This window comes from Spermophilus citellus (assembly GCF_964194105.1).
Source record: "Spermophilus citellus genome assembly, chromosome: 18".
Taxonomy (NCBI): Eukaryota; Metazoa; Chordata; class Mammalia; order Rodentia; family Sciuridae; genus Spermophilus; species Spermophilus citellus.
Genome location: NC_138200.1, coordinates 53,251,662 through 53,274,619, shown reverse-complemented (window position 1 = coordinate 53,274,619; position 22,958 = coordinate 53,251,662). Strand labels below are relative to the sequence as shown.

Genomic DNA, 22,958 nt, shown 5'->3' with positions numbered 1-22,958 from the left:
AGAGGAGCAGCTCTGAATTTGCAGGGAGAAGACAGGTCTGTACCCCTCCACCATAACCCCCTACCCCGCTGCTGGACTCACCTGAGTATGTAGGGGAACTCTGAACTTCTCTACCACAGAGGGAAGCTAGGAGGAAGCCAGTGGGGGTGGAAGAGCCTAGTCCCTTTGCACAATGCGGAAAATGGTAACAACCACTGATACGAACCTTAGCAGGGGGAATGGTGTGGTGAGGAACTTAGATGTCAATAAAGAAGTTAAAAAAAATTTTACTCCACTGGCATCTCTGGGAAAAGTTCCTTTAATAAAAACACTTCTAGTACATTTATACGATTGTCATCACCTTCTACAGCACACAATAGGGAAAGTAAAAAAATACAGGACAACCTAGACACACACAGTATAAAAATGCAAGGGGGAGGCCTCAGGGTCTGGGGATCAGAGGAATGCACGAGGACAGTAAACCCCGCTGGCTGCGCTTCTGGAGGGCTGAGGGGACACTGAGAAGACTCTAAAAAAACAGCATTAAAACAACAAAAACAAAAACACAGGGGCTGAGGAGATAGCTCAGCAGTAGAGCTCTTGCCTAGCATGCTCAAGGCCTTGGGCTCAATTCCAAGCACCACGAAAATAAAACAAAAAATAGGAATACCGTAAGAGGCCTCTTTCTAAGATAAGGTTCCATTCCAGAGGGAAAGTCATCATGGAGCATCAGAGACGGTCCAGGCCCAGGATATGGGCTGAGCACTTTATGGCAGGTAAGAAACATCTGGAATTTTGGCCTGAGGCAACCCTGATGAGGCTGAGAGGTGGTCTGAGGTGGTCAGGGGTGAAGTCTAACTGTCACATGCTTCCATACAGACGGGCTTAGCATCCGACCTGTTCATGGCAGACTTGCATCCTCTTCCTTCCGAGTTGCTCAGGCCTCTTCTTGACAAGCTCTGAAGTCCTTGGCTTAAGTGGGGACTGAGACCCTTTTGAGAGGCTGCTGTGGCCTGACATTTTATTCCTGGCACAGCAGCCTAGTCATCCTCACCACCTCCATACATGTCCGCCAGCTTCTTGAAGCGACTGCCCCACTCGTTCAGATAATCATAATCCTGGTCTTGGTCAGAGGCCGAGGAGGTCAAGGAGCTCAGGGAGGCGGCATCAGAGCCACTGCCCTCATAGTCGAACACTAGTAGGGAGTCGTACGGTGGGGCTGCAGGGTCTGTGTTGGCGGCCTTCAGGTTCTGTGCAACAGAGAGCAGGAGTCAGGAGCGCTGGGCCTGAGGCTCAGCTGCAAGGGCTCAGGTCATCAGAGGACCTTGCAGAGCCCCGCTTTCCTCAGCTGCCTGGCCAGCACTCCCCTCCCTCAAGGCTTCGAAGGTTGAAATGAAACAATGCCTAGAAAGCGGTTAGCACAGGGACTCAGCATGGCAGCTCGGGGCAACACACACCAGTGGTGAAGGGCAGGGACCTTGCAAACAGACTGTGCCTGAACTCAGTCTCCACACACTGGTTTTGGGACTTTGGGCATCTCTGAACTGCTCTGTGCTTCTGTTCCCTGTCTGTAAAATGATAACATGTCACACAGCTTTAGAGGAATAAATGAATACATGTAAAGCTTTACCTAGCACATAGTTGGACACTATTTTATCATTTGTAGAACGATGTGGGGTTTAAATGAGACAGCATTTGCAAAATGCCCCAAATGCAGTCATTTCTGGAAACTTTCCATTTAACTGGAAGGATGATCTCCAAGTATTTAGCTCCAAAGCATCCTCTGGGAACCAGGTGCCCTGAGCAGCTTTTCCCCTTGTGTGAGACGCTTGTTTTTTGCACCACACTCTTCCAAACATGCTCAGGTTAAAGAACAGAGGCTCACCACTGGATTATTTATCCATCTCTGCAGAAGAAAGGACTGAGGCAGAGGGTTTGAGTCAGGGCTGAGGCCTCCTGACCTCCCTCCCAGGCTTCTGTCCACTGCCACAGATGAATACACCCCACCCAATTAGTTGTGAATTTCAACTAATTTTTTTTTCTCTTTTTCTGTTAAGGACTGCCACTCATTGATCGCTATGCTGGGCTCATATCATAGACCTCCTATATGTATAGTTCACTAGTTCTTCATCTTTGATTTACTTTCAGAATTAAAACCCAGATTCCAGCCAGATCAATGGATTCCAGTCCCTGGGGTAAGTTCTGGTGGCCTCTGAAGTCCCAGGTGATTCCAATGGCTTCCTCATTTGAAGCAATTCATGAAGTAATTCATAACAGAGATTCTAAATTTTCCTCTACATTGGAATCACCTAGAATCTTTAGAATTCAAACCCAGGTAGTCTAATTCCAGAATATTCTCCTAACAACTACTATGTTTGAATAAACGAATAAATTATTTCTAATCTACTCTTTCTTTCTTTATTTTTTTGGTACCAGGAACTGAATCCAGGGGCACTTAACCACTGAGTCATTTCCCTAGCCCTTTTTAAAAATTTTTTATATTTTATTTGGAGACAGGGTCTCACTGAGTTGCTTATGGCCTCACTAAGTTACTGAGGCTGGCTTTGAACTTTCGATCCTCCTTCCTCAGCCTCCTGAGCTGCTGGGATTATAGGCGTGTGCCATTGAGCCAGGCTCTAACATATTCTTAAGTAGTCTGCAAAACTGTATTTTATGGAGGAGGAAACAGAAGCCCAGAGATATTCAAACATACAGAGATCATACAAATGGTTGGTGGTGGAGCCAGAATTCAAACCAGAAACACGAATCCAGGGCCATGCTTGTTCTCCTGAGCTGCTGCTGCTAGATTTAATTAAAGGGCTGTGCTAGGCTGGCCCGCCATTTCTCACCTCAATGATGAAGTTGCCAATTTCATCTGGGTTGGCTGGCCGGGGTCGGTACATGGGTGTATGGATGAAGGTTGGTGCAACATCATTGCGGAGAATTACCTCAGGCCTGGCCTCCAGACCCCGGTGGAGTTGGGTAATATCATAATCCTTCAGGAAAAGAAATGAGAACACAGGATTGAGACCTCTCCCCACCAGTAACACTTCATCCTTTGAATGCTAGGGTTCATAGGTAGGTCTTGGAAGACTGATAATGTCAGCTGCAAGGGCTCAGGTCATCAGAGGACCTTGCAGAGCCTCCCTTTTCTCTATAGAAATTTCTGTAAGTCCTCATTCCTACTCTCCCTATCTTCCCCAATTAAGTGCAGTTTTGATTGAGGTCCATTGGCTGGACCACAGAGACCAGTGAGGGACCATATCCCCTCAGAAGAGGAACTGATAGTCAATCCTGTTGAAGACTAATCTTCCAGGGCTGGTCAGTGCAGCTAATGTGGCCAGTTAGTTGACCCAACGACCCCTGCCTCAGTGGCTCACCTGGTCCTCTTCACCACCACCCTCTTCACCATAATAGAAAACATTGTCACGGGTGTCATCTTCTGGGAGCAGAAGGGGCTCTTTGACCTTCCGCTTCTTTCTCACCAATAAGAGGAGCACCAGCAGGAGGACTGAAAGAATTGGGAAATGTGAATATTCACCCCCAACCACATCCCAACCACCTGGCCAGCCAAGACTTCAAGCCCTCAGAGCCCCACCCAACCTTAGAGCCCCCACTTAACAGCCAAAGCTTAACACACTACAGTGGCTCTCCCTGCACCTAGGAAAAACCCAACTACTTACCAAAGCTTACATGACTGGCCCTACATATGCCTCCAACCCCCGACGTACACCCCACTCCCACACACACTCATTCCCTCCCCCCCCAAAGTCAACACACTGGCCTCTTCTGAGTTTCTCAAATATACCCAGCAGTTTCCTACTTTGGAACCTTTCCTGGGCTGTCTCCTCTTGACCCACTCTCCACGCATATACATGGCTTTACCTTTAGGTTTGGGCATAATTATTTCCTCCTAGAAGCAGCCCAACTCCAACTCCGTTCCTTCCCACTTCCCACTATAATTCGGTATCATTTATTGTCAGACTTCCCATACTAGTGGTTTTTCTTTTTTAATTGTGCTGGAGATTAAACCTAGAGTACTCTATGACTGAACTATAGCTCCAGCTATTTTTATTTTGAAATAGGGCCTCACTAAGTTGCTGAAACTAACTTCAAACTTGCAATCCTCCTGTCTCAGCCTCAGGAATAGCTGGGATCACAGGTGAGTGCCACCATGTCTGGCCTCCCTGAGAGTTTGTCAAAACACAGATTATTGAGTCCTATCCCTAATATTCTGGAGTTCTGAAGTGGGACCTGAGTATCTACCTTTCTAACAAATTCCTGGTACTACTAATGTCTAAGGAACCACTGCTCAAGCCTGAGAGTATGTGATGGCAGGACCACATCTATTTGCTAACCACTTGTGTCTCTAATGCCTAGCACAATCCAGAAGCTCCGGAGTGTGTCTAATGAATGACACTCCCGGAATTAAGTGTGTAAGGAATGGATGGGCCATGTTGGTAGCTTCTTGGTCCCAATTCAAAGTAGAATCATGTCTCCTAACTATTCCAGTATTGGAGTGGAAAGGTACTCACGTAGCAGAGCCAGGACAGCCCCCAAGACAGGGAGAATGAAACCGCCCTTCCAGGGTATGGGGCAGGTGTCCACATGGCCACGGCAGTCACACACAGTGGCACTGATCACTGTTAGCTGCTCCTTGTTACCATGGTCAGAGAGAGAAAGGTGCACATCATATGTGTCTTGCTTCAGAAATTTCTTTAGGGACAAGGCCACTGTATCTCCTGAATGGACAGAGTATTTATTAGTCTGGAGATGCCATAAGTGTTGGAACTGAATACATTATGATGGAGATTGGAGAACAATGTCTGCATTTGAGCTAAAGAGAAATATCCTGAAAAATTAATATCTGAGGCTGGGATTATAGCTTAGTAGTAAAGTTCATGCTTAGTATATGTAAGGTCTTGGATTCTATCCCCAGCAACAAAATAATAATAACAACAACAACAACAACAACTGGCTAAAGCAAAATTCATTGTCTCAGAATTATTAGGATATAAAAATTAATTCATCATTTAAAGAAAAATCAACAACCGCCAAGCATAGTAGCATATACGACTAAGGATTGTAAGCCTGAGAGTATGTGATGGCAGGACCACATCTATTTGCTAACCACTTGTGTCTCTAATGCCTAGCACAATCCAGACTAAGGATTGTAAATTCGAGACCAGCTTGAGAAACTTAGTAAGACCTTGTCTCAAAATAAAATTTAAAAAAATGACTACGGATGTAGGTCTGTGGCAGAGCACTTGCCTAGCATATGTTAGACCCTGGGTTCAATACCCAGTACCACAGAAATAAATGAATGAAATAAATAATTTTTAAAACGAGAGCCTTAACAGTTATGTGATATGGACCCAATAATTTATCAACACATCAGCTCCTAGACTGTTCTTTGCCTCAAAAGAATATATTATTCTTCCGAAGAAATAGACCTAAATCATTTAATGTTTACATTAATTGGCCACTTGTTTTCATATTTCAATGTCCACTATCATTTATTATGGGAATTACTTTGTTTTATAGGTTATGTCGTCTAGGGTTACACCACAACTTTATTGGTTATGTAGTGTTGGGGATCAAACCAGGCTCTTGTGCATGGCAGGCAATTGCTCTACCCATGAACTGCATTCCCAGCCCTTACTTATTATTGCATCATTTTGCCATTTATTTATCTATCTATTTATTTATTTATTAGTAATGGGGACTGAGCCCTGGAGACTGAACCCAGTATCTTGCTCATGCTAGGCAAGTGCTCTATCACTGAGCTACACATCCCCCAGCCCCTTTTAAAAAATATTTTAAGCTGAACATGGTAAGACAGGCCTACAATCCCAGCAACTCATGAGGTCAAGGCGGGAGGATTCCAAATTTGAGACCAGCCTTAGCAACTTAGTGAGGCCCTATATCAAAAATCAAAAGGAGGGGCATGTGGCTCAGTGGTAGAGGGCTCCTGGGTTCAATCACCAGTACCAAAGAAGAGATAAATACTTTTTTTTTTTTTTTTTTTTTGGTACTAGGGATTGAACTCGGGCTCTTGACCACTAAGCCTCATCCCAGACCTACTTTGTATTTTTATTTAGAGACAGGTTCTCACTGAGTTCCTTAGTACATTGCTTTTTTTGCTGAGGCTGGCTTTGAACTTGTGATCCTCCTGCTTCAGCCTCTGAGCTATTGGGATTACAGGTGTGTGCCACTGTGTCCAGCTAAATAAAAAATTTTGAAATAGGGTGTTGTAGTTTGGATCTTTAGTGTCCCCCCAAAGCCATGTGAAAGACAATGTAGTAATGTTCAGAGGTGAAATGATTATGAGAGCTCTAACCTGGATTAATGGTGGATCAGTCCATTTGATGGATTAATAATTCGAGTAGACCATATTGTTGGTAACTATAGGGAGGTGGGGTGTGGCTGGAAGAAGTAGGTCACTGGAGGTGCGCTCCAGGGCATTATATCTGGTTGCGCCCTCTTGCATGCTTCCTCCCTCTCTGCTTCCCAAATACCAAGAGCTGAGCAGCTTTCCTCTGCCTTGCCCCCTGCCATGATGTTCTGCCTCACCTCGAACCCAGAGTAATGGAGTTGGTCCAGCTGTGGAATAAACCTTTGAAACCTTAGCCCCAAATAAATTTTTCCTTCTCTAAATTGTTCCTGTCATGTATTTTGGTCACAGTGACAAAAAGCTGACTAACACGAAGGGACTTGCTAATTTGCCTAATGGCTGGTCTTGAATTTGTGCTTCTTCCTGCCTCAGCTTCCTGTGTAGCTGGGATCAGAGGTATGCACCACTGTGCCCAGCCATTATTTTGCTTTTATAATAAAAATTTATACCTCAACTACATGATTTAATTTTTTTTTCAGGGGGGATACCAGGGATTGAATCCAGGGGCACTTTTTTGAGACAGGGTCTTGATAAGTTGCTCAGGACCCACTAAGTGGCCTAGGTTGGTCTTGAACTTGTGATCCTCCTGCCTCAGACTACAGGGTCGCTGGGATTTCAGGTGGGTGCCATTGTGCCCAGCATGATTAAATATGAAGTAGCTATATTTCCATGTGATGACAACTAAATCCAAATGCATGTGACTTGGTTACATAGTGGTATATTAAACCAATCAGATAGGATGCTAACCCATGTTATCACAGCATTAGTGATTACACACAAGCTCAGGGATGCCAGAAATATGTCATGAAGATTAAATAGGTGAATGCATGAAAGTCCATACTTAGTTCAGGTGAGCAGTATTTGACCAACTAGCTAGGCTTCAAAGGCCCAGGGAAGTAGTAGGCTAAGCACAGAGCAGAAGCGAAGTTCAGTGGCCCACAATTCAAGCACTCGGGAGAAACTGTGGCAAACCCAGAGTAGGGAGGGACGTAGGTTGTAAGTGAGGAATATAGGGTCAGGGGTCTCTTTGAAGAAAGGCCTTCAGTTCAGACCCACCTTTCTCAAGAGAGGCACAAACAGCACGGGTGGAACATTTTTCATCCTGCAGGATTATCCCCAACATTGTGGCATCTCTCACCCACTAATCACTGGTAATCACAACCAACCTCTGAGTTTCTAACCCACCCCTCAGGCTTACAAGCTATTTCAGCACTGACCTCAAGCCACTTCTAGTTAAAAGGATCAGTACACTCTAAGTAAGAAGGCCAGAGGCAGAATTCACCCATTCAGCAATGGCAGGCAGAGATACTTCTGCAAACTGAGTATCTGGTCTACTGTGTGGAGAGGCCAACATGGGATATGTCACCAAACATTGGCACCATGCTCTAGGGCTGATTTCTCAGTTGCTGTTAATGATAGTGGTGGCAGTGACTAAATAGATGCTTACTATCTGCCAGGCCCTACCTTAACCCTCACCACAACTTTGAGAGGCAAGTAATGCAATTAACTTCATTTTACAAAAGCAGAAATTGAGGCTGAGGGAGTCAAGTAACTAGCCCAAAGTCACATACGTAAAGTGTGGATGAATTCTCCCCTGATGACAAGGACAAGGGCAAAGAGAAAAAGTAAATTAAAACAAAAAACCAGATATCAGTACTATGTTCAAGGATTGTTTTTTTTTTTTTTTTTTTTTTTTTTGGGATTTGGGCATAATGCTTACATTTCCATGAGCCAGATCTGAGAAGGTGACTGGGAAATACAAGCCTTGAAGATGACAGCTCACCTGAACTAAGTATGGACTTTCATACATTCACCTATTTAATCATATTTAATTTACTACTTCATAACAAGGAAGTAGACAGAAATACTGACCTGTCCCACAGATAAGGAACCTGAGGCCCAGGTTCTATAATTTGCACACAGTCACAAAGCTGGTGAAAAGTCAATGGAGGGGTCAGGTATTGAACCAAGGCATTTCTGGTTTAAGCTCTTCCATGATATGTTCAGGGAGAAAAAAAAAAATGGCTTCTAGGCCACAAGGGGGTGACAGAGGAGACCAATTTGGACTCCCAAAGGAAAGGTGGATGTATATATCCAAATCACAGGAATCAAAAAATGAGACAATGTGGGTGTCTGAAGGAGGTCTCCCAAGTTTTTTCAGAGCTGGGCTTAGCAGTAGTAACAGAAATGGGGTTATTTGGTTTCTTTGGGGTAGAAACTGAATGTATTGGTTCTCCATTTCTCTCCTGGGGATTCCCAGCCCTAAGAAGCACCTTAAGCCAAGGTAAGGCAGTTTTTAGGGTCAGACTCACTCCTCTCCGGTCCATACAATAACTGAAAAATCCTGAAGGCTAAGAACTTCAAAACAGTGGCCCAGAGAGAGGCAGGACAGGGAAGAAGATTGGGAACAGGAGGGCCAGGGGCTCTGGAGTCAAAGCCTGCTTCAACTCCTAATTATCACCTACGATATGCCCTTGGGCATGTTAGTTAACCTCCTCAAGCCTCATTCTTACCTATATGTGGGGATGAAAATGCTGACTAGAGATTGGTAGAAAGATAAAATAAGGAAAAAAAAGAAAAAGCTTTTGCATATTGCCAGGGTCCCATCAATGGTACACAACAGAATATAATGATAAGTCAGATACCTGGACTAAAACCTCGATGCAAGAATTTTCTAGCCATAATAATGCCTCTGTCAAGATATTTAAGCCTCTGTATTTGATTTCCTCATCTGTAAAATATGTGTGTGAGGAAGAGACAACAGTACCTTCTTCACAGCATAGATGTGGGGATTAAGTGCCAAGGTAGAGCATGTGAGGTGATGTTTGGCCTACTAAGCTTGCTGAGAGTGCTAGCTATAATTGCTGTGCTGCAATCCTTTTTCTTTTTGCAGTACTGAGGATCCAATCAAAGGCTTTGCACATGCTAAGCATGTGCTCTGCCAATGAACTACACTCCCAGCCTATACTGGAGATCCATGGGCATTTTGCCACTAAGCTACATCCCCAGTTCTTTTTATTTTTTTTTTTTTTTGAGATGGGGTTTGCTAAGTTTCTGAGGATGCCCTCAAACTTGCAATTCTCCTGCCCCAGCCTCCTGAGCTGCTGGGATTACAGGCGAGTGCCACCACAACAGGCTTGGAGCCCTAACTCTTGCTATGTAATACTGGACAAGTCACTTCCTCTCTCACTGGGCCCTGTTTTTCCCATTTGCATAGAAAGGCCAGATGGACTAGAAATATCTTTCAGAGTTCCTATGAGATTCCAAAGGCTTCCAATAGAATTCTTACACTGAGCCTTCTTCCCCAGCCCTTCTTTTTAAAAGTGTTTTGAGACAGAGTCTCGCTAAGTTGTCTAGGGTCGCACTAAGGTGCTAAAGCTGGCCTTGAATGTGTGATCCTCCTGCCTCAGCCTCCCAAGGTCTGAGATTACAGGCATATGCTACCATGCATTTTTTCTTTCTTTCTTTCTTCTTTTTTTTTTTTTTGGTGTGGTACTGGGGGCCTCACACATCACATGCAAGTATGTGCTCTACTACTGAGATACATCCCCAGCCCAGTTAAAATGATTTTTATTTTAAGGCAAGGTTTTGATAAATTGTTCAGGCTGGCCTCAAATTTACTACCCTCTTGTTTCAGCATCCTGAGTGTTTGGGATTACAGGCATGTGCCACTATGCCTGGCTGCTTTATGCGTGTGTGGTGCTGTGCTAGGAGCCACAAGCAAATAATATGATGCATGGCACCTTCGGTTGTAAGGTGACGCCAGCTAGCCACTGAGATGATATGATTATGTTAAGATTTACATTCATATGGAAATTGGACTCCTGCTGTTCACCTTGGCCTGCTAGGGACTCATGTTACGGGACTCCTGGAGAGTTCCCATTGGTTGGGGAAGGATAGTAGGAGGGAATTCCGGGGGAGGTCCAGGCCCCCCGGTTCCGGTAGACGGACATGTATGCCGGCGCATACGGAGGATTGGCGGCTTTTTCAAAAATAAAGTTTTGTTCCTGCTTGAGTGGCTTGTGATTCTGTGCCCAGCCAAGACTGCAGCAGTGCTGGACATCAAATCCATGGCCTTGCACATGCTACGAAAGTGATCTGCGACTGAGATACAACCCTAGCCCATAAATAGCATCTGACTGATGTTCTTGTGGAGATCATTATCTGTGACCCCAAAAATGCTGGAATAAGAATTTGTGCATCGGGCTAGTGTGGGGTAGACCTCACCGGCTACCACCACTCAAGTTACCTTTTTCACTGACTTCTGCCATCCAGTAGATATCTGAGTCATGTGTTAGCTGGGCCTGGAAAGGGGAGGAGTGGGGGGACAGGTCCTTGTCTGTGATGTTCAGCACTTGAGGCACAGGGCTTTGGTTGCAGATGATGATTTGACGGGGCTCAGGAATCGGGCCATGGTCGTTGATGTCAGTAAGTGTTAGGAGAAGAGTTCCTGTGCCAGTGGTGGGAGGGCTTCCTGTTTATAACAACACATATGACATCTTTTCATCATCTGCCCTTGGTTGCTGGATGAACTGATATTAAGCTACCCTAAAACTGACTTAATCCATCTCAGACTCCAGCTCTAACCCGCAAGTCTCTCCATGCCTTAGTTTCATTACAGATCAAACCAGTGATGCCAAATACATGAAAATCAAGTCATCTCTCATGTATCCATAGCAGACATTATCAATCTATCATAGATTAGCTGCAGCCACTTCACCCAAATAGTCATTATAATCTGCCACAGAGTGAAACCTATTGGCCACCTCAGGGCTAGTCTGGTGCTTGCAGATCAGCTTCGGGGAACCTGAAGGTGTTGGTTCACTATGTGCTAAGCAGAGATGTCAATTATATCATACTCCCCCACTGACTGTGGGGTGAAATCACTCATCAATCATGGTATTTTCCAGGTATTCTCTGTTACTCCACTATAAGGGGAAACTAAAGGTCAATTTAGGGTTCAGTGAACCAAAAACTTAGGTTGAATGGAATCTTCAGGATCTTTCCTGACTCTTGGGTATCAGAAAAAATCATAATCATAATCATAGCCAGTCTCCCTAGGAACAGTCCTTTAAGAGACACCCCCACTCCCAAAAGACCCCTTCAACTCTTCCGACTGGTTTGGTGGAACTGATCCCACCACAATCCTCTGTGCAGAGGGAACAGGCTGTGTTATATGATTTGAGAACCAAAGGTATCCCCATGTGGGAAACTTGGGAGGAAACTCTCACCATTGTCTGTGGCCAAAACCATGACTTCATAGACGTTGTTCTTCACAAACCGCTCATCCTCACGGTCCAAGATGCCCGCAGCAGTGATTTGCCCACTGTCTGGGTCCATTGCTAGCCATCCTGCTGGGTCTCTCATGATGTGGTAGCTGGAAATAATTGAGAAAGGTCACATGAATTCTAGTGTCATCATTCAAACCTCTTTAGACCCAATACAGATGGTCTCTGGGCTCTTAAGCAGGACCACAGAGAAAATGAATCTCATTGAAACGGAGACTAAAATAGCAGGTAGGGAGCCAGCAGGGATATGTGGGTGAGAGAGGACCCACCTTCCCCTGAACCTCTTCTCAGAGTCTTGTCTCCAGCACAGCAGGAAGGAGAGGTCCAGTGCCAGAGTGATACTCAAAAATATTGTACAACTTTTTTTTTTTTTTTTTTGGTTCCAGCGATTTAACTGAGGGGTACTTAACCACCAAGCCACATCTCTAGCCCTTTGTAGTTTGAGACAGGGTCTAAGTGCCCAGCCCAGCTGAACAATCTTTATGGTAATAGAACAACCCGCCCCACTGTACCGGTACATTTGGCTGACTGGAGCCAGTTCCCGAGGAGTACCTGATCTTTTGATCCTCCTTGTCAGGGTCCTGTGCAGTGTAGATGCCGAGAGCCTCCCCAGTGGAGACACCCTCCTGGGCCTCAATGACTTTGGAGGGTGGGACAAACACAGGGGCCTCGTTCACGTCCTCCACATGGACCACTAGGGTGGCTGTGGAGGTTGGGAGCTTCATCACAAAGGGAGCCTCATTGGTCACTGCTACATATAGGGTGTGCTGGTTTTGGGCCTCAAAATCCAAGCCCTAGGAGAGAAGAACGCGAACCACCATTTCGTGAGGAGGCCTGTGGGTGTCAGAAGGAAAGGGCCCATAGTGAGGGGATCGAGCCCTCCCCCTACAAGCAACAATCCCTCACATGGATCTCTCTCTGTCTCCAAAGCCTCCGGTGTTTCCTGAGCAGACATCTAGTGGAGTCTCTTGGATCACCCCAGAGGCAACTAGCTTCGTAAGGCCTAGAATATTGGTTTTCAATGGGGTGGTGATGCCCTCTAGGGAGTGTTTTAGAAAAACTTATGGAAGTCTGACTAGGGGGGCCATTGTTACTCATATGCTGGGGCAGGGGTGCCACTCCCACAGTGTTAAGACACAAAGAACTGATCCCATATCCCATGTAACTTGCCAATATCCCTTAAAACATTCCTACATCTTCGGGTATAAAACACCTGTTCATAATTAGAGTATAGAATGTTTTGCATATAAACCAAGTTTTTGGTGTGGTTTTAATATATACTAAATTCTCTAGGAATGCAACTGAGAGAAGCTCATAATTTAATTTGGTCAGGACTTTTTCAAGAGTTTGTTCACTGTTCTGAAAAGATATCAATACCACTCCTGTTCTGCATTGCCAGAGTGACACGCAGTGTCTACCACATTTGGATGATTCTACAAATAGATGCAAGTAATTGACCATTTCACTATGTTTTCTAGTGTAGTTGCACAAAAATGTTTTATATTCAGTAGCTTTTTGTAGAAATTTCTCCTTTATTTTAGTTGGTCATTCTACTTTTCTAAAAAATACAATTTAGCTAAGTTAGATTATAAATGAACTTCATTTCACAGTGTAAAAGGGGCATTAAAAAGTATTTGTCACAAGAAGGGGACATTTAAACCTAAGACTATCTTAGGTTTAAATGTCCCCTTCTTGTCTTTTATTTTTATTTTTTGAAGTGCTGGGGATCAAACCCGGAGCCTATCACATGCTAGGCAAATGCTCTATCACTGGGCTACATCTCTAGTCCCCTTTATTTTAAATTTTGAGACAGGGATTCACTAAGTTGCCCAGGTGGCCTCAAAACTTGTAATTCTCCTGCCTCAGCCTCCCAAGTATCTGGGATTACAGGTGTATGCCCAGCCAGACTCATTTTCTTGAAGCTTCAATTAAAATTTTTTTTTGTTTTTATTTTTTTAATATATATTTTTTAGTTGTAGGTGAACACAATATGTTTACTTTTTATTTTTATGTGGTGCTGAGGATCAAACCTAGTGCCGCACGTATGCTAAGCAAGCGCTCTACCACTTGAGCCATAACCCCAGCCCCTTCAATTTTATTCAGTCTTTTTTACTCAAACCATTTCTTATTCTCTAATAAAAACAAAAATGCACAAAAGTTTTAAAACAGTTTTGAGAGGCAAAGATGTGCCTACTAAGTAATTTATTTATTTATTCTATTATTATTATTATTATTATTATTATTATTATTATTAGGTACCAGGGATTGAACCCAGGGGTGCCTAACCATTGAGCCACATCTCCAGTTCATTTTATTTTTTGAGACAGGGTCTCGCTAAGTTGCTGAGGCTGGTTTTAAACTTGTAATCTTCCTGCTTAAGCCTCCCAAGAACTTGGATTATAGGCAAGCCCCACTGAGCCTGGCCTACTAAATAATTTGAAACTTTTCACATCTAAATACCTAGATGTGTGTTGCTGAGTAAATGCAAAATTAGCATGATTCTAATAAAACAGATTCTCTGAGAGACGACTCTGGAGGTGGCCTGTGGACACTGGGTTCTGGGAAGAATCCATTGATGTGCTTCAACTGAATCAGTGACTCACCTGTGGCTCCCCTTGTCCTGGAGGCTGGAGTCCTGGCTGTCCCAGGTGTGTCCTTTGTTTAAGTTCAAAGAAACTCACCTTCCTGGTTGTCAAGATGCCCTGGTTGCTCTCAGGGTGGGTGGTGATGGTAAAATGGTCCCCATCGTCACCTCCCACAATGCGGTAGATGGCATGCCACGCTGTTGAGTTTGGGGCATCCAGATCAGTCACTGTCAGCCTCTGCACCTCATGGCCCACTGCATTTTCTGGCACCCGGGCTTCATACTGTCAGTGTGGGAAGCGCAGAGCAATCAGAGCAGAGAGACTGACTTTCCTTAGAGGCTGTTCTACTCTCATCAGCCATGTGCCCTCCATCTTCCTTCTGGGGAGCCCCATGGCCTTTACTCTTTCCTGGCCCACCAACCCCCTTAGCAGGTTTTCAGGGCACACCCTGGTGCAGAATGTCCCAAGCATTAGCTTAACAGCTGCAGGGACAGACCACACCAACACTGGGTGATTTCCCTCCTCCCAGGAGCCTGATGTTCCAGAATCTCACTCGTCTGGGTATCCAAGTCCCTTCTGGATATAGTCATCCATCTACCTGAGATCAGTAGGTCATAAGAAAGGTGACAATAAGGTAGGATTCTATTTGTGTTGGGGCAATGGACAGAAGGTTTTTTGGAGGTTCTAGGACAGGTAGTAAAGACTAGAAAATCAGCTGCTCAGAACAAAAAAGTGCAAGTGCTCTACCACTGAGCTACACTCCCAGCTCCTAGAACAACAACAACAACAAAAAATTTTAATTATCTTTTATTTATTTGTTATTTGTTTATTTATTTATTTATTTATTTTTATGTGATGCTGAGGATTGAACCCAGGGCCTCGCCCATGCTAGACAAGTGTTCTACCACTGAGCCACAACCCTAGCCCCAGAACAAATTTTTAATCAGGTCTGAAGAATGTTAGCAGTCACAGGTACCTACAAATGGAAGGGGTGGGGCATGTCACCCTGAGTGGCATTGAGGCCTCTGTCATTGGAGGTGTACAAGTATTCACTGGGGAAATGTGGAGAGACGTGTATTCAAAGGATAGTAAGTTTTCCTATCAACAAAGATTTTCATATGCAGCACTTATTTTGCCAGGATTGTGTTCAAAACGGTGCATAGATTATTTCATTTAAAACTCAGAACAATGCAGCAGGTATGATCATTATCTCCATTTCACAGATTAAGAAATGAGGGCACAGAGGGTTAGTAGTTTGCCTAAGGTCACACAGCCAGTAAATGGTAAGGCTAGGACTTGAAGCAACATAGGCAGGATTCAAAATTTCATGAGAGGATTAAACTTAAGCCCTTCGTTACTGATGAGGGAAGAAGGAGGAACGGGCGTTACCTTCTGGGGGCTGAACACAGGAGCGTTGTCATTGGCATCACGGATTTCCACTATTGCCACTGCTGTGGTGGTGGAGCCATCTCCATCCATGTCGGTAGCCTGGATGGTCAGTGTGTATTCAGGGACTTTCTGGGGATAAAGAAAGGAGAGGGGAAGCCCACCGTGAGTCCAGTCTCAGGAGTCCCTCACCTGGGCTCTAAGAGCCAAAGCCTTGAGGGAGTATAGAGGTAGAGAAGTGTTCCTCTCATGATATTCTTGGCCCCTTGTCCTACCCTCACCTCACCAGAAAGAATAGAAGCAGAGGGGAGTGCTGGGGAGGAGTCTCAGGTGCCAGCAGTTCTCCTGGGTTTATCCTGGGAAAGCCTGGGCACTGGCCCCAACCCTTAGCTGCTCCACTGTGGGAGTATTAAGCAGGAATTTGGGCAAAGATATTAATTAGGAAACAGAAGGCAACTCCAATATCCATGGAGCTAATTCTACTTTGTGGCACACAAGGGACAAATCTATGCAATGTGCACACTAAGCGAACCATTCCAAGAGGAAATGAGAAAACCTCCAGAAAATATAAAAAGTCCTCATTTTACAGTTGCCTCCTCATCCTCAGAAGAGATTCAGTGAGATTGTTTGGCAGCAGGCCACTGACCCAAGGGAGCTGTGGGACATCCATGTGTGAACACAGTAGCTGACAGCTCAGCTGATTTGGGTCCCCATTGTTCTACCTTGACCCCAGGGACAGGGACAGGGACAGGAGTTTCTGCTCTGAGAGTCAGGCCCCAGCCTGGGCAAGCCTAGGTTGGCAGCACTTTCCCTCAGGGCTGTTCACCTCACGGTCCAGGCCACTGGAAATGACACTGATGGTGCCTGTGCTTCGGTGGACAGTGAACATGAGGTCGTGTGGGTCCTTTGGTTCCTGGCTATGGATGGAGTAGGCAACCACCCCGTTGTAGGTGTTGATGGCATCATCCTCATCTGTGGCTGATACCTGCATCACTGAAGTACCTGGAGAGGAGAAAGGACGAGTGAGTGAGTACCTTTTCCTCCCAGGTCCAATTCCGGCCTTGCCCACTTTCGGAACTCTGAGAGTCTCCTCCGTGTTTCAACTTGGTCGTATCTACTTGGTGACAGAGTCTGTTTGTCTGGCACCTATTTTCAATTCTTTCCTTCTTTTTAGAATTGTCATCCTCATTTTAGGCTTGGCACAGGTAGTTTTTTTTTTTTTTTTTTTAAAGGAACAAAGGCTATTTTCCAACCTTTTGGCACCTTCCTGTGACCAAGAGAATACAGTTTGATAAAAACGGGACATACAACTTTGGGAGAAATGTTTTTACAAATATGGGCTTGTTCTTCCTACTTCTCACCTCCTTCCAGATGTAATGGCTAGACCCAGCAGCCATAAAGGTAACCTTGAGAACAAAGGCCAAAAGAGCAGAATAAGAGAGAAAAAGTGTAGGCCTCCAAACCTTTGAAGCACCAGTTTACACTGACTTTTGCTAGGAGTCTTATGAAGGAAAAAAAAAAAAAAAAAGATTTCATCTTAAGACTTTTTATTGTGGGAATGTGTTACTTCCAGTCTAACCAACTCACAAACCCCTCTCCCAGCAAGTGCCTGTCTTTGGTGGTCATTAATATGCACATACTATAATCCCCAGCACTACACACACAAAAAGGTATCTACTTTCCTCTTCTCTGCTGGTCTCCCACCACCCTCTTTCCTAGCCCTGGCAATTTTCTCTCCCTAAGCCATGTTCTAACACCTTCCAGCTCTTGCTGATTTTCTTGCAGCTGCCTTCACTATAGAACTTCATGTCAAATGTCAAGGCTGAGTCAGGAGGATCACAAGTTTGAGGCCAGCTTTCGCAACTCAGCAAGACCCTGTCTCAAATAAAATGAAAATGGCTGAGGGTATGGCTCAGTGGTAGAAGCCCCTGGATTCAATCCCCAGTACAAGTGGGGAAAATGAAAAAAGAATGATACTCCACTGTATTTAATGTCAAGTACGAGTTATTTTTCTTTTCTTTCTTTTTTTTTTTTTTTTTTTTGGTGTTGGAGATGAAACCCAGGGCTTCAAGTATGCTAAGCACCACTGAACTATACTCCTAGCTGCATGTGTTATTTCTAATTTTTATATTTCTTCAAGGTTGCTATTATTTTCATTTTTAGATGTGATGATTCAGAGATAAGAATATGCCCAGGACCACAGCTGGTAAAGTCAAGATTCAAATCTCATTCTTTGCAGTTTCCGCATTAATGGATCCTAAACTTGGTTGATCACCTGAAGCTTCTGGGAAGTTTTCACACACACAGATTCCAGAGCTCTATTCGAGGACTGTTAATCAGGAATCATGAGTTACAGTTGGAGAATCTAGATTTTTAAGATCACAGGCAATCTGATGCACAGACAAGGAAATCGGGAGTGGTGGGGTCTTATGATATTTAAGGGTGTGGACTGACTTCCAGATGGCTCTAGAAGCTGACCCAAAGCTAGGTCTGGGCCCAGCAAATCCACAGAAGTTTCTTCCAATCCTCTTACCAGGGAGTACACCCTCCATGACACTCCCTCTGAAGACAGCCTGGGTGAAGTTGGGCTTGTGGTCATTCTGGTCTGTCACGATGATGGAGATATTCATGGGCTCCTCCACCGAGGCACCATTCTCTGACACAGCATGGCCAAAAAGCTGTGGGCACAGAGGTCTATGATCAACCCGATACCTGCCCCCCGGGGCCCTAGGGCTCTAATTCTAACAGGACACTAAAGGCCACTTGCCTCATACTTGGCGATCTTTTCCCGGTCCAGTGGCTTATTCAATAACAACCAGCCTGTCTCCTTCTCTATGGTGAAGATACCCTCAGGGGGGCTGTCTGCCCCAGGCCCTGTGATGCTGTAGAAAATCTTGGTGCCCCTGTCTTTATTGGATTTGAGCTGGAAGCAAAAGAAAATGGCAGCTGACAAAGTAACAAAGACCTCATGACTACAGCAAGGAATTTTCCGTGGAGAGGTTGGGGAGGTGCACAGCCTTATTAGAATCTGCTTCCATGACAGGGATTTTTCTCTGCAGATCCCAGAACTCAGTGGCAAGAAACCTCACATTCAAAGATGGCGCTCCCTGCAGTCACCAATGACTCCAAGGGGGAAGGCATAGTCATACCTGATTTAGCCTCTGGGGGAAGGGACCCTTGCCATTCTCAGGGACAGATATTGGCGGGACCACCCATTCTCTCTTGCGTCTTCGTAAGATGCGTTTGGATTGGGAGATCTTCAGTGTTTTCCTTTCCTGAAAGGAGAGAAGCCCCCTGGATGAGGAAAGAGCTGTAACATTCCCAATAACCTCTCACCCATAGGAGTATAGAGCCAGGAGGCAGACCTAGATGATCTACTGCACAAGGACACTTCGAAATAATCCAGTTATAGAGGAGGACCACATAATACAGCATGTAGTAGAATATTACACAACTCTAAAAATGAGGAATGAGAATGTTTTCCATGTGCTGACTGGGAAAGCTCTTTGATACATACTAAGATCAAAGGACAAACAGCTTATGGTTTAGAATTTTATTTAACAAACAAAATGCTAAATATATACCAGACACTATTCCATCTTTTGAGTAAGAGGACAGGAAAATAAGACCTTATGTTCATCTTTTATTAACACAGACAATGTCTGGGAAGATACATAAGAAACTAATAACAGTGGTTATCTGTGGGAAGGGGACTGGCATTGTACTGATTTAATATACTGTTTCATGCAAAAAGAAAGAACAGACATGTGAATGTTAACTTTTGCATAAAAGGGAAAAAAAACATTTTATATCTGTATATACACAAACATAACCTATCTAAATATAATATTGAAAATACATATACAGAAATGGCAGCTGACAAACATTACATATGGAGGTAAACTCTGGAGGGAAAGAACCTGCCCAAGGTGGTTATCTGTGTTTTCTCTTGTGGCCTGTGTGTGAGTGTGTGTGTGTGGGGGTGCTTTAGGCAGATGGAGACAAATGGAAGGTGTTCAATGTATAGTTTAAAATATTTTTTATTTAAAAAATAAAATTTAAATTTTAAATTTAAACCATGGGGCTATATTAGCTAATCAAAAGATTAAAAGAAACTAAGAAGTATGGCCAGGCACCTCAGGTCTACCTTCCTAGAGACTCATAGGATTGGCAATCCTGCATGGAATGACCTTCACTTGGGGTTAAGCTGGGAAGGAAGGTGGGAGAGGGATCCAAAGGTCTAAGTGCATGGTATTCACTGCTAAGGGCCCACTGGCCTGACTCTCTGGTGTCTTTACTGGGCAGCTGCAATCACTCATGCTCGCAGCAGCCTTAGCAACCAAGGACTCCTGACCAGCAGCAGTCTGTGCGTGCATGGAGAACCCTTCCTTTTGTCCTGTAGGAAGACTGGTGTTTTACCTGGACTGTTCCACTGTTCAGCGCAGGGAAGTCGTTATCAGTGCCAAGCAGGGCCAGTTCTTCCTCAGGGCAGCCCATGACAGCTGTAGTGGGGAAGGGAGAAAGAAGGCATTAGAAAGGCCCTGGAAGCCAGGTGTGGTGTGGTGGCGCAGGCCTGTAATCCCAGAGGTTTGGGAGGCAGAGGAAGGAGGATCTTGAGTTCAAAGCCAAATTTAGTGAGGTGCTAAGCAACTCAGTGAGACCTTGTCTCTAATAAAATACAAAATAGGGCTGGGGATGTGGCTCAGTGGTCAGGTGCCTCTGAGTTCAATCCCTGGGACTCCCCCCACCTCCCACCCCCCAAAAAAGAAAGGCCCTGGAAGCTACCTGAGGGGAAACAAGACCTGATAAGAGTCCCTGACTGGATCATGTTATCATGTGCTGCAGATGGGGTCTTGCCTTAGTTTCTCTGACTAGCAGTGTGACTAATATAAATTCCGGATAGAACTTCCATGTTAGGTCTCAAGAGGAAGGGACCTTCATTGTCAGTTTGTGGGTCAAATCCCTTTTTGTTCATGAAACCAGAGAACCAAGATCACAGACATTCAGTGACATTAATCCCGGGAAGCTTTGTGAAACACAAAGTTGACTAAAGGTTATAGCTAGAGGTGGAAGATTTTCTGGAGGCCATGAATCTATCTATATACAACATACATCATCACACTGTTGCCCACAATTCACTCTGGACATCCTCTGATTGTTTCAGTTGGTCACACTCCTTCTGAATTCCCCCTGCTAGACCATCTCTGAAACACTCGAAGCCAGAGATGTGATGGCTCATGCCTGTAATCACAATGACTCTGGAGGCTGAGACAGGAGGATCACAAGTTGGAGGCCAGCTTGGGCAATTTAGCAAGACCCTGTCTCAAAATTTAAAAACATAAATATAAACAAGGGCTGGGGAGCTGGGCACAGTGGCACACACTTGTAATCCCAGCAGTCTGGGAGACTGAGATAGGAGGATTTCGAGTTCAAAGCCAGCCTTAGCAAAAGTGAGGTGCTAAGCAACCCAGTTAGACCTATCTCTAAATAAAATACAAAATAGGGCTGGGGATGTGGTTGAGTGCCCCTGAGTTCAATCCCTGGTACAAAAAAAAAAAAAAAAAAAAAAAGAAGAAGAAGGGAGCTTAGGGATGTTACTTGGTGGTAGATCACTTGCCTAGCAGGCTTGGGGGCCTGGGTTCAATCCCTAGTGCCACAAATAAAAACCAAAACCAACTTACCAGTCCCTAGTCAGAGGTTGGCCTGTTTCATCCTTGTAACAACCCTACCTAGGTAGGCATTAGCCCTTTTCAAAGATAAGAAAACTCCTGCTCACAAGCTGGGTGGCTGAGGATCAGGCCACCTTCTCTATAGGGTTAGCTTGGCTCACAATGGCTTTAGCAACCAAGGACTTTTGGCCAATAAGCAATCTGAGCAATCTGTCCTTCTCTGAAGCCAAAGCAAAAAATCAGGGAAACTACCAGAGGCCACTCTCTGGGCCTCATAAGAACCCAGATCTGACCCAGTACTCAATAATTTTGCAGCATAACAAGGACATTACTGTCCCTGGGCCATACAAATGTCCTGTTTGGAAGAGTTGTTTAGTTATTAGGTTATTATTATCATTTGGATTAAGTATCTTTTTTTTTTCCTCTCAGGATTATACTGGGTATCGAACCCAAGGACACTCTATCACTGAGCTACATCTCAGCCCTTTTTATTTTGAGACAGGGTCTCACTAACTTGCCTGGGTTTGTCTCAAACTTGTGATCTTCCTATCTTGACTTCCCATGCAGCTGGGATCACAAGCATGTACCACGGTGCCAAGCTTAAAAATATTTTTCCTTATAATAAAGAGTAAGGTCCACTTCCCCCAGTACTGAGAATTGAACCAGGGGCACTCTACCATTGAGCTACATCCTTAGCCCCTTATAAATTTTATTTTCAGACAGGGTTTTGCTAAACTGCACTGGTGGTCTCTAAATCCTCAACTTTAAATCCTTCAACTTTAAATCCTCCTGCCTCAGCTTCCTAAGTAGCAGGGATTACAGGTGTGTGCCGTGGTATGTAGCTGAGGTTTTATTTTTAACTACAAAAGTAATTTGAACATAACAAAGTACTTAAAAAAGTATAATATATGGGCTGGGGTTATGGCTCAGTTGTAGAGCACTTGCCTAGCATGGGTGAGGCAGTGGGTTCTATCCTCAGCACCACATAAAGATGAATAACTAAAGGTAGTGTGTCCATCTATCACTAAAAAATATTAAAGTATAATAAAAAAGTAGAATTTTAAAAAATTAATACCAGAATATGTATAGAACTCCTAAAACTCAACAAGAAAAAAAACTAATTTAAAAAAAAAAGGCAAAGGACTGGAAAAGACATTTCTTTGAAGAAGATAAAAACAAGTGCATTAAAAGATACTAAATATCATTAGTCATTAGGGAAATGCAAATCAAAATTATAATGAGATACCACTTCATACCCTCTTGGATGGCTATTAAAAAAAATGAAGGAAAATAACAAGTCTTGGCAAGAATGTAGAGAAATTGGAAGCCTCCCACATTGCTGGTGGGAATGTGAAATGGTGCAGCCAATGTGGAAAAGAGTTTGGCAGTTCATCCAAAAGTCAACATAAGGCTTGGGGTGAGTTCAGTGGGACAGCACTTGTCCAGCATGGGTGAGACCCTGGGCTCAATCCTCAGCACTACCCCTGCCCCCAACACACAAAAGTCACATGGAGAGTTACGAAGACTAGAAATTCCACTCTTAGCATAATTTTGTTTTGTTTTTGGTGCTGAGATTGAACCCATGACCCTGTGCCTGCTGAGCATGTTCTCTAACACTGAACTACACCCCCAGACCCAGCATAATGTTTTCAAGGTT

The 22,958-nt window shown here is 44.4% G+C and overlaps 1 protein-coding gene across 1 annotated transcript in view; it reads right to left on the bottom strand.

The window, feature by feature from the left end:
- Positions 1-625: 625 nt before the first annotated feature.
- CDH3 (cadherin 3) overlaps positions 626-22,958 on the bottom strand; it is a 46,435-nt gene continuing 24,102 nt past the window's right edge. Inside the window, exons 2-15 of the mRNA XM_081274400.1 lie at positions 20,052-20,134; positions 18,782-18,907; positions 18,400-18,555; positions 18,166-18,310; positions 16,459-16,634; positions 15,636-15,764; positions 14,343-14,528; positions 12,214-12,455; positions 11,605-11,750; positions 10,623-10,847; positions 4,515-4,721; positions 3,360-3,490; positions 2,829-2,975; positions 626-1,229 (exon numbers count right to left, since the gene is read on the bottom strand). Coding sequence (XP_081130526.1) covers positions 1,020-1,229; positions 2,829-2,975; positions 3,360-3,490; positions 4,515-4,721; positions 10,623-10,847; positions 11,605-11,750; positions 12,214-12,455; positions 14,343-14,528; positions 15,636-15,764; positions 16,459-16,634; positions 18,166-18,310; positions 18,400-18,555; positions 18,782-18,907; positions 20,052-20,134 — 2,309 coding nt within the window. The 3' untranslated portion in view covers positions 626-1,019. The remainder of the gene's footprint in view (positions 1,230-2,828; positions 2,976-3,359; positions 3,491-4,514; positions 4,722-10,622; positions 10,848-11,604; positions 11,751-12,213; positions 12,456-14,342; positions 14,529-15,635; positions 15,765-16,458; positions 16,635-18,165; positions 18,311-18,399; positions 18,556-18,781; positions 18,908-20,051; positions 20,135-22,958) is intronic.